The 15,872-nt window shown below is 40.9% G+C and overlaps 2 protein-coding genes across 6 annotated transcripts in view; one reads left to right on the top strand and one right to left on the bottom strand.

Moving 5' to 3' along the window:
* Positions 1 to 305: 305 nt before the first annotated feature.
* On the top strand, positions 306 to 15,528 carry LYRM2 (LYR motif containing 2). Of its 2 annotated transcripts, none has more exons than XM_061623327.1 (4): positions 306 to 605; positions 2,874 to 3,014; positions 3,819 to 4,078; positions 5,432 to 5,514. In XM_061623327.1, the coding sequence occupies exons 1-4, from the start codon at positions 561 to 563 to the stop codon at positions 5,439 to 5,441; spliced, it is 456 nt and encodes a 151-aa protein (XP_061479311.1). In that variant the 5' UTR covers positions 306 to 560; the 3' UTR covers positions 5,442 to 5,514. The 2 variants fall into 2 exon arrangements, with proteins under 2 accessions (XP_061479311.1, XP_061479312.1); XM_061623328.1 differs by lacking the exon at positions 3,819 to 4,078 and adding an exon at positions 15,277 to 15,528 and having other exon boundaries at positions 347 to 605; positions 5,432 to 5,613.
* ANKRD6 (ankyrin repeat domain 6) overlaps positions 8,638 to 15,872 on the bottom strand; it is a 128,939-nt gene continuing 121,704 nt past the window's right edge. For all 4 annotated transcript variants that reach the window (XM_061623322.1, XM_061623321.1, XM_061623324.1 and 1 more), the window contains 4 exons: positions 15,185 to 15,337; positions 14,213 to 14,326; positions 12,687 to 13,014; positions 8,638 to 11,030 (listed from right to left, as the gene is read on the bottom strand). In XM_061623322.1, the coding sequence (XP_061479306.1) occupies positions 10,462 to 11,030; positions 12,687 to 13,014; positions 14,213 to 14,326; positions 15,185 to 15,337 (1,164 nt within the window). In that variant the 3' untranslated portion in view covers positions 8,638 to 10,461. The remainder of the gene's footprint in view (positions 11,031 to 12,686; positions 13,015 to 14,212; positions 14,327 to 15,184; positions 15,338 to 15,872) is intronic.

The raw sequence follows: 15,872 nt of genomic DNA, 5'->3' as shown, positions 1-15,872 counted from the left end.
CAGTGTAAGATATTTAAGTTTGACCATAGATGCAGGCCTATGCAGCTTAGCCTTGAACTTGACCACTAACAAATGTACCTCTGAGCATGTAGAAAGTGCTTTACACGGGCCCCGCATAACTCAGGTTAGTAGGGCATCTCCAGGTACAGACTCCGGTGTGAAACCTCAGAACTGCAGCTGATTAGTGTAGACAGTTTCCAGCTCCCCTTTAATTTTTTTTTTTTTTTAATGAATGATTCTCAGCAGCCCATCTTGAACTTTCGCTTCACGGTTAGTATTTATACAAAGCACATGTCTTCCTTCCAACTCCCCGTTTAAGGCAGCCGGGCTCGGGGCGTAGTTGCCGTAAAGGAGCGAAGTTCGTTTCCTGGTTGAAGAACCGGTCTCTTCTGCCAGTTGCTTCAAGGCAACGGAGAGCGGTGGCAGGCCGGGAAATGCGTCGCGGCTTCCCCTTCCTTTCCCCTCACTGACGCGCCTGAACCGAGCGGGGCGCTGAAGAGCCACAGCTGAACCACGAAAAAAACCTGAGGAGGGAGGAAAGGAGCGAGCGGGCGTCGGTCATGGCGGCGTCCCGGCTGCCCCCGACGGCGCTGACTCTGAAGCAGGTAGGAGAGGCGGAGGGACGCACTAGCTAGGCGGCTGCCCGTCTTTTCTTCCCTTCTTCACTCGCTCCTCCTCCTTTGGGGTCTAGTTATTTGTGACTGGGAGGAGGTTCGGGCGTTGAAGGAGACCGAAGGGGTGCCTTTGATCGAGCGGCAGCGGCAGCAGCATCTGGCAATAGTGGCTTGGCTGCTACTTCTTTTCTTTTCTTGGTAGGACTATTATTAGGCTTACAGGCCTTACCAGCACAGCAGCGTAACAGGCAGAAAGTCAACAGGCTCATCCACAGTGCCCCAATCACTATACCTTCAACTTATAAAAGCACAGAAATACAGCGCAGAAGACGGGGAGAGGAGGGTGCCTCTTCACTCCTTTCTTGTGCTTTGGAACCCGTTTTGCACATGGTTGTTGGGTGTTTGGGTTTTGTTCCTGACAGGGCTAATGGCATAAATTCAGCAGGTTGAGCAATTCCCATCATAGTGTTTGCATGCTGAGGAAACTGCTGGAAAAGCCAAGTTGATTTAATAGCATAATTTGTATGTGTCAGGCTCCAGCCCTGTTGAACTTCCTGTGCCTACTGAATACTTTTTTTTTATTCCAGCAGGCATTTTACCTGAATTCTGATTTCATAATTTTACTTGCTGCTTATGTTTGTTGTTGTGAGTTTTTTGTACTCTACTTTTAAGAAGTTAGTAATTAAATGGTATATACATTGTTGAAATGTATTTATTTTTAAAATGTATATCCTGCCCATCCCCCTAGGAGCCCAGGGTAGCAAGCAGCAAAATACAAAAAGATCTACAAAACATCTTAAGCCTGCATTAATATGCACAAGCAATAGTATTTAGTATTTCTGTAGGAGTTATTTGGATGGACGTACTTACTTCTGTATGGTTTCTACACGTTTTAAAAATGGGCATATACAGATTTTTGTCCCCCAAGAGGTGAGGACATGCTGGGGATGTCCCAGAAATGTTTAGCTGTTCTCATTTCTGCAGTGGACAAGAAAGCTAGGAAGGAGAAGAGCAAGTGATATTCCTGTTACATTCATTTTAACTTTGCTCTCACTGTGAATACTTACAGGAGTTAACAAATGTTAAGAATATAAAGTCGTTTATGTGTAAACATGAAGATCCTCCGTGGCACAGAGTGGTAGGCGGCGGTAACGCAGCCGGGTCGAGGTCCACTCAGCCTTCTATCCATCCGTGGTCGATAAAATGAGTACCCGGCATATGCTGGGAGGTAAAGAAAGACCGGGGAAGGAACTGGCAATCCCAGATTTACGGTCTGCCTTGTAAATGTCGCAAGACGTTACCCTAAGAGTCGGAAACGACTTGCACTATACGTGCGGGGACACCTTTACTTTTTATGTGTAAACATGGTCCCATGCCTGCTTGGGTAAAAGAAAGCTGGTTCCTTGCTGGTGGGTCTTGCAAAGATGAAGACATAGCTGTGGGCCACGCACTTGTCATTCTAAATAATCTCTGTGTGTCCCATATGTAGCATTAGCATGCCAGAGGTCAATGGCCCAGGCATTGTTCTCTGCATGCAAATAGGCCAGCTCATGTAGTATTTATATGTGACAAGGCACATGTGGAAAGCTAAACAACATAGGCTAAAAAAGAGTGGGATATATCTTCCACCGTTTTGCCACTTAGGTCAAAAAGATGAGTTTATTTTGGATTATAGGAAAGAACTGTAATAGGCAGTGATTTGTGTCACAAATGGCATGTTGATGACAGCATTTGAATCATTTTTATGATCATTTTAAAAGTTGTAACATTCAGGGCCACTTCTATTCTACTTTTAGAATGATTTTATAGATCACTGTAAATAGACTAATGTGGAAGAGTGGGTACATGTAACACCTGATTTATTTATAGTGGTTTTCAGCAAAAAAGCGGGCAGGGCTGTAGTGTAGGGTAAATTACATGCCCAGATTCAAACTCCAATTAAAAGGGTCTCTGTGATAGATCTCTGCTCTGCATCTAGAAAGCTGCGGACATTCAGAACAGACTAGGGATAGGAAACCTGAAGCCCTCCAGATGTTGTTGGATTCCTAACTCCCATAAGCCCCAGCCAACACGACCAGTGGTCAGGGATGATGGGAGCTGTAGTCTAACAACATCTGGAAGGCCAGAGGTTTACATAGCTGGAACAGACAACTGGTACAAAAACTGTAGTAATAGCCTAACTCAATTTAAGATACCTTAGTATGTTCACATTCACGTGGAAGTATCTGTGGATTTCTTTTACTGGACACCTCCTTACAGTTCTTGAGAAGACAGCAGGTCCTTCAGTTGTACAGAAAAATTTTGCAGGCAGTTCGTCAGGTACCTAATGAAGCTGATCGTCATTACCTGAGAGACTGGGCAAGGGAAGAATTCAAAAGAAATAAAGGTGCTACAGACCAGGTGAGAAAATAGTCATCAGGGGGTCCATACATGTGGTTTTACTGACTTGGCACACTGCAGTTGGGAGTTGTACCTGCATCACTTCCTCATGCAAAGGTTTTCCACAAGACTTCCAAGCAGTCTGTTCAGAAAACCCCATGATAACTGGAAAATAATTATCAATTATCAGTCACTTGCAAGAGGTGCCTTGGTAGACTGGACAAACTTGGGAATTCCTGTTCTTGAGTCATTTAACCAAATATGCCAAGGCTTGATTGTATGATACAGCAGACTGGTCACTGTAGTAACCCTATAAAGTCATTAGCTGATATTTCAACTGACTTTATGGGTTGTGATATCTTGCTATGTGTAAGTAATGAGAGCCAACTTCATGAAATGTAAAAGTATATAAAGAGGCTAGTTTGAAAAACTAGTTGGAATTTTTACTTAGAGATTTAACTGCCAGTTACTAGGCAGGTTGAGAATAATGTAATAGGTAATTATTAATGTTGGTGGAATCATTTTTATGATCTTTTTTAAGTTATAACACTTGGAATGAAACCATTCCATGTGCCATAAGCTTGCCCTTACTGAAAAATATCAGTGACTGAGTGGTTTGCTCCTACTCCAGAACTAATAAATGGCCCAGGGTCAAACTACATGTTACAATGTAAATACATGCAACATTATCCCAGCAGCTGCTTTTCAGCTCCAAATCATGCTGAGGAGTGGGCAATTTGTACCAGTGGAATCATGAAGAGGGCAGTGTTTTTATCTCACCTGTTGCCTGGTACTTTCCCTAAACAGCCTCTTTCCTTCCACAAGGTTCTTGACCCAGATTTGAAAGGTGGATCTGGAACACTCATGCAGGAAGTATCCTGTAAAGCAGGGGCTGGTGAGCTTTTCCAGTCCGAGGGCCAATTATCTCATGTGCAGCCTTCCAAAGGCCACATGCCACTGGTGGGCAGAGCCAGAGGCAAAAAGGGATCAGAAGAATGGATGCTACCTTTGTACAATAGACTACCATCCAACAACTATACACAAGTCAGAGGCTTCTACACACCCACAGCCATCTCTTCATCCAGGCAAGCCAGAGGCACCACCACAGTTAAAATATACATTCTGTCCAGGCAAAAGCACTTGAGGGCACAGAATAGGGTCAATAAAGGGTGTCACCTGAAGAGAGTGGAAGGCCAAATAAAGAGGCCTGGAGGGCCACATTCAGGCCTGAGGTACCCCGGTGCTGCTATGAAGGATTATACTTCTGCCTCTTGCTGAAATCACCCTTTCTTTGGGCTTTGGAACAGAGAAGTGGCCACTGGGCTAACTAATTTTATACATGTCTCCGTTAGAATATGCAGTTTAGCCAAGACAGGACTTCAGAACAAAAGGCAATTGGCTGTCCTTTGCTTGGAGCAGTTGAGTTGCATTGTACAGGTAGAATGTTGGGAGCACCAAAGGCATTACGTCAACACTTCATCTGCAGGCAGGTTTCACCAACCTAGCATTCAAAAGTTTCACTCTTAGCCACGCTTCAGTGTAGTGCGTAGGTAGCTTTTAACAGATCAAATGCAAACTACTTTTCTATGGCATTGGACTGGTTTTCTGAGGAGCTGCAGGTCATGAATCATGCCGGTATACAACTAGAGTGCAAGCGGCACAGTCTCACACCAAGTATGACTAAACACAGGTTAGAATGCGTAATGATGTCAGGTGACTGACGGATGAGTGGTCCCGGCATGATTAACCTGATGTGTTGGGGCCCTTGTCCTATTACAGAGGCTAATTTCTCCACAAGACGCATTTTTCCTAGGCCTTTGGAGAACAGTGCCTGATCTTAACCCAGTATTCCTCACCTGCTGTTATTGTTGTGTTAACTTGTAAGGATTGCATTTGTATTTTTTTGTACTCCACCCCAGGCTCCTTTCAAAGGAAGGGTGGGGTAAAAATGTAATAAAGAATAAACATAATCATCAAACACGTAGATAGTACCAAGCAATCTGTATCTTACATTCCCATTTCTGAAATTTTTTGCTAGCACAAATGTAGATACCTCGTTTCCTAAACATATCTAAGAAACAATGAGACACGTTAATGGTCTCGATATGGAGACCACCAGAGTCACTTCAGCATGGAGGCTGTTCCAGAGGTGAGCCGTAACATGTAGTGCTGCTTATTATGTGGAGGATTTTTGTACTTAGTAATATTGTCTGTTAAATGAAGTTACATGCAGAGCTACTCCCAAGCAGAAGCATTTGTAAGCAGCCTTCCTGTACCATGGAGAGCAGGCTTTAGAATGACAACATTAGTTGCAAATGTTGTGGCTATATACTCACACATATTTATCAAAATAAATGGACAGAGATTCATAGATGGTATGTGTGTGAATGCATATTGCATTGCATGTGCCTAGTAAGTATGTACTTTTTGCTTTACAGGATACAATAAGGATGATGATCACTCAGGGCAACCTGCAGCTTCAAGAGCTCAAGAGAACGTTAAAGCTGGCAAAATCCTGACCTTAATTCTGATGAGTCACTGATGATGGGAACACAGTATTTTTTCCCCAGTGTATCCCCATTAAAAGACTACATTGGAAGACCTCTCAGACAACTAAAAGGTAATTTCTGCACAGACTTCCTAAGAATTGGTGAGAAGACTTAGGCTGCAATCCAATACATGTCTATTCAGAAGTAAGCTCCACTGGGTTCAATGGGACTTACTCCTGCCTGTATTGGATTGCAGCCTTAGAGTGAATGGTGTTGTGTTAGGGTGAGAAAGCTGTTTGATAAGCTTAAGGTGTGATAGGAAGAAGCACACAAGAGATGGTATCAAAGGGAGATGTCTAGGACTGAACTCTGAGTGAAAATGCTAAGATGAAATTTACTAGCTAAAAAATGTGCAATGCACCTGTGAACACCATTGTTCAGAATGTAATAACTTAATTGCACACTAGGTTTTATTACCAAATTAAAGAAACGGCTCTTTATCACCTGTATTGCCTTTACATACTAATGGCACAGAATCATATCAAAGGGGTCAGGTTGATTCCCCACTCCCCCACTTTTTAGTTTCCAGAAGTGAAAGTTGACCACTGTGGAAAACAGGATGCTGGACTAACTAGATGGACTTTAAGTCTGACCAGCAAGGCTTTTCTTAGATCCTTGAACTCTCATTTATGTCAGAAGAACAAACACATTTTTAATTATCCAAGGAGTTGATGGAAGCTGCAAGTTCGCAGAGTTTTTGGGAACAGTCTTTGTTTTCCAATCATTTACTTAGATATTCATCTTTAGAAGGAAAACCTGCACATTTTGCTGTCCTTGGGATTAAGTCTTTTGAAACTGTTTGTTATGTTTAATGCAGTTATGTTATGTTTATGTTATGTTTAATGCATTATGTTTAATGCAGTTGAGTTCATATATTCTACATGGCACAAGTAGGAACTGTACAGGTGTTTTCCAGACCAAATTACATTTGATGGGTAATAATTTAGTTCCAGAGTTGTTAATTACATCAGAATAAACGTCAGTTTTTGAGGTTAGTTTATTTTATCTAGTTGTTTTAAGTGCATCCATGCTTTCCACTGGATAACTGTGATGTAGTATGTATGCTGAAGAGAAAGCTCTTTGGCTCAGGGACCAAAGTCTCCGGTAAATGTAGTATGTATGCTGAAGAGAAAGCTCTTTGGCTCAGGGACCAAAGTCTCCGGTAAAATGCCACTCATCTCTATGTATTTTCCTTAGTAAGTTACAATGGCCTCTCTGTTACAGAGATTTTAAGCTACCCTTTGCAGCACTTAAGAATAATAAAGCAATTATATTACTTGCTGTCCATTTTGGTTCAGAGCAGATATATTCTAGAATAGTAATTCCCAGGCTGGTGCCCTCCAGTTGTTTTGGACTATAACTCCCATCAACTCCAGCCAACGTGGCTGGAGGGTCCCAGTGTGGGGAGGACTGCTCTAAAACCCCTCCAGTGTAGTATACGATGCCAGTTGTTAACATAGAATACCCAAGTGGCATTTGGGGCCAAAAATCACAGACATTGTAGCGTAAAGATTTGATCTTCTGGTGAGTACCTCACTTACTCTACAAGAATATTCTACATCCAAGAATTATGGGGGAATTATGCTAGTGCATGGCTGTCTGCACAGAAGAGAAAGTATACGGCTACAATCTCACGTGAGAGTAAATGTCTAGGACTTACTTCTGAGTAAGGATGCAGCGAATTGGGCCGTACGCAGTTTAAAACCTTGCCCTAAGTTGCAGCAGTAGTTTAAAAAATTCTGTATCACATACAGTTGTCACAGTATTAAAATTTACTTACTGATGTGAGACACAGGCATTTTAATAATTTGTATTGAGTGTTCACAATTTCTTTTTGACTGTTTGCTTTATGGTCTCTGCATCAAAATAAGTTAAGCTAATTTTTAAGGAATTACAACTGGTTCATTGTTACGCAGTTAACTTATTGCTCAATAGTAGATATACTCCCAACTTTTCATGTAATGAAACATTCTTCTAAAAATAGTACGCAGGAACTAGGATGCTCTTTAAAATCAAATGGAATGAAAGGTCCTCTTTTTCGTAATTGCAGCACTGTAAGCAATTCTACCTCCACAACCTAGTGAGGTAAATACATTTCAGTAAGCAAACTAGCATAAATGGCAGCTTACATGAAGCACCTGGGTTTGCTAACACTCTGCTGCTCATCTGTTGGCAGAGGGGAAGTGGACAGCAGTCTAGCCATTATCACCCTGCTTGACAAGAGGCCGGTGGTGACAGGGCAGGAACTGGCACCCTGCACTTGGGGTAGGGGAGAACAGAACAACAACAATTAGATTCAATGCCCTCACCCCACCAAACAAATTCATTGGCGTCGTCAAAGCTGACTGCATGATTTGTCCCTGAATGTGACATGTGTGATGTTTTATTTTGTGTGGCACACGGTGTACAAAAAATGGAAAGGGCAGAGCTTGGAAAAGTTGCTTTTTTGAACTACAACTCCCATCAGCCCCAGCCAGCATGGCCACTGGATTGGGCTGATGGGAGTTGTAGTTCAAAAAAGTAACTTTTCCAAGCTCTGGAAAGGGGTATGATAAATTACTAAATGAGCAGACTGTTAAAGGATTTTTTATGGGACATTCTCTCTGTGTTTCCAGAAGTGGTGGATAACCACAATTTCTTGTTTGCAGCAGGCCTTGGTGCAGCCTGAAATATGCATAGTCCCCTCAGTTCCAGCTGAAGACTGTGACAGGCATAGACTCCATGTCTTCAACATCACCCAACGGTTTTCCTCCCCTGTTCTGTTTAGCCTGACAGAAGAGTTCAGGAGTAGTAAAAATGTGCATATTGTTTTGTGATAGGCCAACCAAACTAATGGAGCTCTTCAATACTGATGTTGGTATTAAAGAATTGCTTATTTAGATGTATGAAAGAACCTGATCTTCCCCAAATTGTAACAACTAAATCTGTGTACATTTAATATGCTTGTATAATTCTGGAGTATAGGATTTAAATTAAATCAGTTTTGGCCAAGGAGTAACTTGCAGACCATAGGAGCACATGTCCCATTTCTTACTGAATGTAAAAAAATGTAGACCACAGATTATGAAACATGAGACTCTGTGCATAAAGAGCTTTATGTATTTTTACATACACAGTCATCTCTCTTCAAGGGTTCAAGGTGTTTATACACTTGTGTTAGAGGTAAGATCTATGCCTAGGGAACTACTTTTGAATCACAACAATTTTGGTCTCAATCCAGCACTAAATGTGTAAGAACGGAGATGATGAAGCAGAGTCAACTGCATGTCAGAAAGTAATGCAATGTGAATATATTGTGTCCTTACTAAGATGCGTATCCAGTTTTTGCCAGTAGTTTCCAATCGGGCACATAATGCACATATACAACTCTGCTTACACACAGTGGATCTCTTTAGCTGGATCAGACTGTTGAACTTTAAAAACAATAACAGTGTTTGCCCATGTTAACTTTAAAGCTCTTTTCCAAAAAACACAATTATTTACATATCACAGTATTCTGATACTTTCTTAAAAATACATTAGCAAAATATATATGTAAAATAAAATATGGCTGAATGCCTGTACAATTTGAAGACTCAACCCATCAAGGGCCAGTTGTGCACAGAAACCTTAAAGTGAGTTTTAAAACTGGTGTTGCTATAAAATGAAATTAATATGAGGCAAGTAAAGCAGAGACAAAATTTATTAGGAGAAATGGCTACCTTCTGTATTCACCATTTTGGGCCATTTTGTTTTCCTAACAATGATTTATGGGCTGGCAGCATATATTGCTACTGTGTAGCAGGAACTACTTCATAGTTATCATGCATGTGCTCAGCTGCAGGATTACAAGCCAATATGTACATTTACATATTGCAAACAAGGTCCAAGGAGGTATAAACAAAAGTATGGAAGACCTCTATTTCTTACAACCTGAGACATTTTTTTCCTTTATGAGTGAAAGAAGGTATGAGCTACCTTGATTAGAACTTGGCAGAGATGTTAGATAGAAGTGGTTAGTGGCCAGATTCAGCGCCACAGATCACCAGTTGACCATTACAGTATAAGGATAAGCCATTAGCCTTTTTAGGAATTTACTGTAATGCGTAGGCCAATGTTTCATGAGAATGACCTTTAAAATCAAATGTCCTTTCATCTCTGACTGCAAATTTGCCAATTAGCTTTTTGGTAGGCAAGGGGATTAGGGTTGGGAAGAGCCAAAAATTCAGTCTCCCATTCCTAAAGAACTGAACAGGATCACTCTGGTTTGAGCAAAGTACCCATAAACAGCACAAGCTGTGGGATAGGGCCTGTCTGTGCACAATCTCCCATACACCTATGAATATGAATATTCACACAAGCAGGCTACTCTGAGTGTGTTAGGTAGGGAAGCATGTAGGATTCACAAAATGGCTGTGCAGTCTTATGCAGGAAGAAACAGTAGCCTCTTGCTAATGTTGGCCACATAATCCTTTTATTTTCAAAAAGATATATGAGCACAAATAGTAAAACAAGAGCATGCTCTGCTTCAAAAATGTTTTAAATATGCAGAAAATAAAACTTAAAATATTTATAAAATGGCACAGGCATATTGGAGATCTGGGCAGGAAGTTGTATCACTCAACCCAGTGATATGGGTCCTGAAAAATCACATGACTGCATTCTCTATTTTGTCACTACTGGCACACTGTATAGAGACAAAATAAACTTTTTCAACTGTGGAGGGAAAACCTAATCAGTTTTCCCACAAAACAAGTGCTACTTTGAGGAAAGCGATCTGGATTCCTTGTAATCACTGCATGAACAAAATCCTCCTCATCTGGAAAGGCCACAAATCCACAAAAGTGTGGAAATAATTGTAAAACCCAAATAAAATTAGCTTAATTGCTGTTTGTGAAAATGTTAATTCCTTTGTATTGTTTCACGAGCATAGGCAGATGCTAATGTTCTTTCTGCACTTTAGTCCTTAACTTACAGAGTTCCTCTTCTAAACTTTTAATATGTTCTTTGAGGAGTACTTTATCTTCCTGGGCTTTCTGGTCAGCTTGGCTCCGAGCTTCTTCAATCTTCCTTTCATACCACTTTTCCATCTGGCTTGATACAGCCTCAAAAAAGTACTGTGTAATTTCTAGAGCTTGAGAAGTGCCTGCAAGTTGAGGGCTAGGCTCCTTTCCTCCAGAGACAGCAGGTGGTGGTGGCAGTAGCTGCCCTGCAGGGTGACTGCCTGCATGTTGGTGGGGCCTGTGCTTCAGCTGACCGCTTCTGCCAGATTTCTTTGTCTGCGTTCCTTTATCTATAAAGCAGCCACTTTGTGTCTCGGTCTTTGTAAATTCAACAGGGGCCCGTGAAACAGTTTGTACCTTGACATGCCTTAATTTGGAGCCTGAGCATTCAGATGGTGGCAGTTCCTGTTGCAATCTGCTGAAACTTGCTTTGTCCTTAGGCCTAACAACTTGGGGAGAAACTGCCGAACAGGTTGGGCCAGCACTAACTACCTGTTGCTCCAGTCCTATAAATAAGAAAATACAAATAAAGATTGTAAGTTTTTTTTTATGCACAGTGATACAAAAAAGCAGATATCCTCATTAAGGAAGGTTCACACATTATACGCTGTATCACTGCAACATCAAATGAAGACTTCTGTGTTTAATAGGTTATCACAGATAAGATTTTTGTATCAGCGCAAACACAACAGCGGAGTAAGTTCATACAATCAGTTGCCAGTCCCCAAGTGTTCAGTATTCAAGCACAGAGAAATCCAGTAATGTGCATGCATTCCTGAACCATTCTGGAGTGCTTCATTTACTGTTATTTCTAAATGGTTTATCAGGATCCAGATATTTTATAGACCAGTGGAGCGGGACATACTGAAATACCAAAGTAATAATGCAGGTATCATATGCTAACTTGGTCATTCCTAACATGGTGGACAATATACAGTTTGTCTGTTAAAACAATTGTTTTCACTTTAACAATCCTTGTAAGTTTTCCTTTTAGGTAATTTTTCTTTAAAGTTTTAATAAAAACTCTCCAGAGTGCCAATTGCACCCTTTCAATGTCACAAAGTACAGAATAGCTCTATAGTACTTCAAAGAATTACCTTCTGTACTGAAAGCGTTGAAGAAGGTTCAGCTCTACTTGATTGCTTTAACTCCTTTAACTAATATTATAGTACTTTCGAAGATTTGTGACAGCAACTAAAGTCCCATTCAAAAGCTGTATATGTGCCGCACACGCGCACACACATGCAGAGTTTTCCCTCACAAGAAGAGGCTACATTATTTTGGTTCATTTTCATTCAACTCTTGATCAGTTTCTGAAGTATTTTTAAAACATTGTAAATACAAGTGACATCTTGATTGGTCCTAGCAAAATGGGTTAGCTCAGTGCCCTTAGAAAAAAGGTTGAACAACTTTAAATCCGTCATTTATATAGTGCTTTTTCTAAATGCTCAAAACTCTTCACAGTCATGATCGTAGTAATCCTTAAAGAGCCCTTTCAAGTAGGCCAGCATTATCCCCATATTACTGGAGGGGGGCACTCTGCCAGAGAGAGGCTTGCATTTCAGTGAATTCAGGGCGGAGGCGAGTCTTCCATATCAGATATAGATGATGTGAGAGTTTGCCCAAAACTAACTTAGATCTGAATGCTTGGGGGGAGGGGGAAGTAGGAAGACCTGGGTACAAACAGGACACAAGCTTTCCAAACTCTGAACTTGCTTTCCTGAGCACTCCGAGTACTTGGAAGAAGAAATTTCACACCTGAGGTTGGGAAGGGCAAGAGTAAGAGTTTTCCCCCTTGGCCCTGCCTCTCTCCACCCCCCTTATCACTGAATGGGAAGAGGAGGAGGGAGGACTCCATTTTGTTTCTCATTACATTGCTACTAAGAAAGTTGCACCCATCTCTAATCATAGCTCATTCTCTCAGCCAGTCTCTTCCTGAAAACAGTGAGTGCCAGTATCTGCCATTAGCTCCTTGAGACAAGCACTAACCCCAAATGTCTCCAATTAGTGTAGAAGAGGATATGATGGCATGGGGGAGGGGGAGACACAGCTGGAACTTAATTTACAATTTAATTCTATGCCACAAGACACCTGTGTTATTTTTGCTACAACAGACTCCTATAGCTTCCCCTCCAGAAATTGCTAACAAAAATAAAAGATACCTGGACTGCTGGCTTGTTGGACAACAAAATGTTGCTTCCCAAAGCTCTGTTCTGTTGTTGGCACTCTACTCCTTCCAGTATCTTCTGAGACACTATTCTGAAGAGCAATGCAAGAATGCTGATGTGAACCATCTGACTGCAGTGGGGTCTGGCTAGTTTTACAGTCCTTTGTGCTAGGAAGGTTCTCTGTATCCAAAGTCTCAGTGAGTGACTCACACGTAGACAGAGTTGATTTTGGTCTTGAAGATCTAGAATCTCCAGAAAGCTTCAACTCCAGGTTCTGAATTTTTAACATGCACCAAGCTTTCAGTTCCCCCACCAACGACATCTGTAAGAAACCCAAATACAAATTAGAGGTCATCAAATGACAATCTATCAGTTCCAGCTGCTAAATACATGCCAGATTATTCTTGCAGCCTGATCTACTGAAGACCCACTGAGATCAATAGATCTGTTTAGGATTCTATTCTTAATATAATGGATCCAATCCATTACCCCTTGAGTTTTGTAAAGTTTTTTTTACAAGACTCAAGGGGTAATGGATTGGATCTGATTCTGCACCCTTACACAGTGAAATGGAACATTTGCATTGGTAGATTAGCCAGGAAAGCTGTAGTTATACCATGATTTGTGGCAATGTGCTAGCACCATAGTATATTCAGTAGCCAGCATTAATTGCTAGTGCAGTAAGTCTCGAAATACAGCTGTTATTCCTTATTGTACCAAACTGGAAACACAGAAGTGGGACATTGCGATGATTATTGTTACATTAAATCCATAAAAATGTTGGAACAAAGATGAAGATTCTTGAGGACCGCAAGCAGGAGGATTATTTAATCAGTCTCATATATCTCATCCTTCCTCCACGCTAAGAAAAAGTTATTGAACCAAGATAACTCAGTGCCCTCCACAGCTAAGTGGAGATCTGAACCTGTGTCTTCCTGACCAGGTCTAGTAATGATCACCAGTTCACAGGGCGGCTTCTCAGCTCGGGACCATCCCTATGGAAAATAGATCTCTGTCTGTTTCCTATTACATATGGAAGACTGCTTCAAAAGCATTTTCCTGCTGGGTGTTAAGATGTTATCTACCTAAAAGGCAGTTACACGAATGAAATGAGAAGGGTTGGGTTTTTTTTTACCAAAATATAATTTTGACTGCCTTTTAGGGAGATAACATCTGAACTTCCAGTTTAAAAAATCCAGAAGGAAAATGCTTTTAACAAGCTATTTTGAACAATTTTAAGCGTTTTGGAAGTAGGTTTTAAATAGAAAATAAGGCCATCGATATGAATAAACTACTGTCAAAACACTATCTAAATGCTATATTTCCAACCATTGAATTAAACTCTGAATTCTCAAAATAAAAATGACTTTCACTAAAACCAGTAATTTTCTTTTTAAAAAATTGCTTGTCACCTTCATTGTTTCAGATAAGCTCCCTATCTTTTCTGTGTATCTTAAATGGAAATTTTCAAATTCCTCATTATGTTACATACTCATCAAGATATTTATTTTCTACTCTACCTGGCGTTTTTCCCCTTCATGCCTTTCCAACTCAGTGTTCTCCTGAAGACGATGAAGGCACTCTGTTCTTTCTGCTGACAGCCTTTCTGCCATCAGTTTGTCTAAAACACGGAGCTGTGACAGAACAAAAAAGTTCAGGATCACACCAGTGCATAAATTGGCTTGTTAAAGCTCGTTACTTAGGAATTCTCCTGTTTCCCACTCTTTATTATAATTGGCTTCACTAATGGTAGAAACTAGTGCTAAAAAGAATAGCTAAAAAGGCATTTGTGAAACAATATGAATAAAAATATTAATGTAAATGTTGTTTTTAAAAACCATGCACTGCAAGTTGTTTCAGTTGCATTCAGGCATGTGTCTAGAGAGTGATACAGTAAACAAGTGTAATAATAATAATGTGAAAATGTGAACTAGAGAACTAAAAGAAGGGCTAGTCTACACCTTATGCTTGCCACATGGAGCCTGAAGGAAATGGCTTCCACACTAGCCTTATTCAGGTGTTGAAATTAATTGTATCCATTGAAAGGCTGTGCATACTGGACCTGCCCCTCCACTACCAACACCAGAAGGTCTGAAGAGGGATTGTAAGCATGTTTGGCTGGATTTCCAGTCCTCCATGAAATCGGGAATCATGCACAATCCATAGCTCCTGATCATGAGGAGGACTGTAACTACATGCAGCCAAATAAACTTTCAATCCCCTTTCAGGCCTTCCTGCTCAATGCTGAAGCATCAGGTGGAGGAAATAGCACTGGTGTGTGCTGCTGCGCAACTCCTCCAGAAATAGAGTCAACTAACCTGAATAGGGCAGGTACGGCTGCTCCATGGGGCAAGCGAGCCACATAGAACAGCTGGCCACACTACGAGTTTCAAAGCAGCCTCCATATGATTATAGACCAAGCCACGCTCTCTAGGTGTTTTAATCATGCTCCTGATGTTCAGAAATACTTTGGCCCTGGAATGCTTACTTACCTGATGCTGAGTTTTGTTTTCCATTTGACCCAGTTTGCTATTCATTTTATCCTGCACTGTCACAAACTCCGCTTTTATTTCTTCCACTGCAGCTGCCAGCTGGTTCTCTACTTTATGTATGAGTGGCTCACAACGACACCCATTTATTGGTGCCTGCAAGAAACAAGCAACTGTGACAGCACATTCCAACAACAACTTTGATTGGCTCAGAATACAGCAAAGCAACCACCGCAAACAACATTGTTTGGGGCTTCCAGGAAGAAATAGACAGGAAGGAAACAAGTATGCAGGGTATATGTATAAAAGAATCTATAGGAAATGAAAATAAAATAAATTTGCCTGGACTTACTTGCTTAACACTCCATACTTTGCATTTAGGGTATATAGAGGGCCTCTATTCATTTATAGAGAAAAACTGCAAGTTGTTAACGTTTTTGAAGAAACAAGACTGAAGCCAATAATTTAAACAAAGAACTCACTTGACATACTGCTGTAAAAATTAGAACCACAATAGAACCACAGCATTTCACATATATGGCAGGTTAAAGGTTATCTATATACTGTCTTTAAGGGAACATGATCCAGTCTTTGTTAAAGCTATGCCAACAAAACATCTACGGTATCTCCAGTTTCCTGTTAAACCCTCAGGTTCATAAAAAAGAGAGTTAAGGACAAATAATACATAAAC

The sequence above is a fragment of the Rhineura floridana genome, chromosome 4, assembly GCF_030035675.1.
Source record: "Rhineura floridana isolate rRhiFlo1 chromosome 4, rRhiFlo1.hap2, whole genome shotgun sequence".
Classification (NCBI taxonomy): domain Eukaryota; kingdom Metazoa; phylum Chordata; class Lepidosauria; order Squamata; family Rhineuridae; genus Rhineura; species Rhineura floridana.
This window is presented reverse-complemented; position numbering and strand designations above follow the sequence as displayed.

Coding starts and splice junctions, on each gene's coding strand:
- LYRM2 (XM_061623327.1), top strand. CDS start 561: ATGGCGGCGTCCCGGCTGCCCCCGACGGCGCTGACTCTGAAGCAG. Junction 606..2,873: donor CGGCGCTGACTCTGAAGCAG/GTAGGAGAGGCG, acceptor ACCTCCTTACAG/TTCTTGAGAAGACAGCAGGT. Junction 3,015..3,818: donor ATAAAGGTGCTACAGACCAG/GTGAGAAAATAG, acceptor TCCTTCCACAAG/GTTCTTGACCCAGATTTGAA.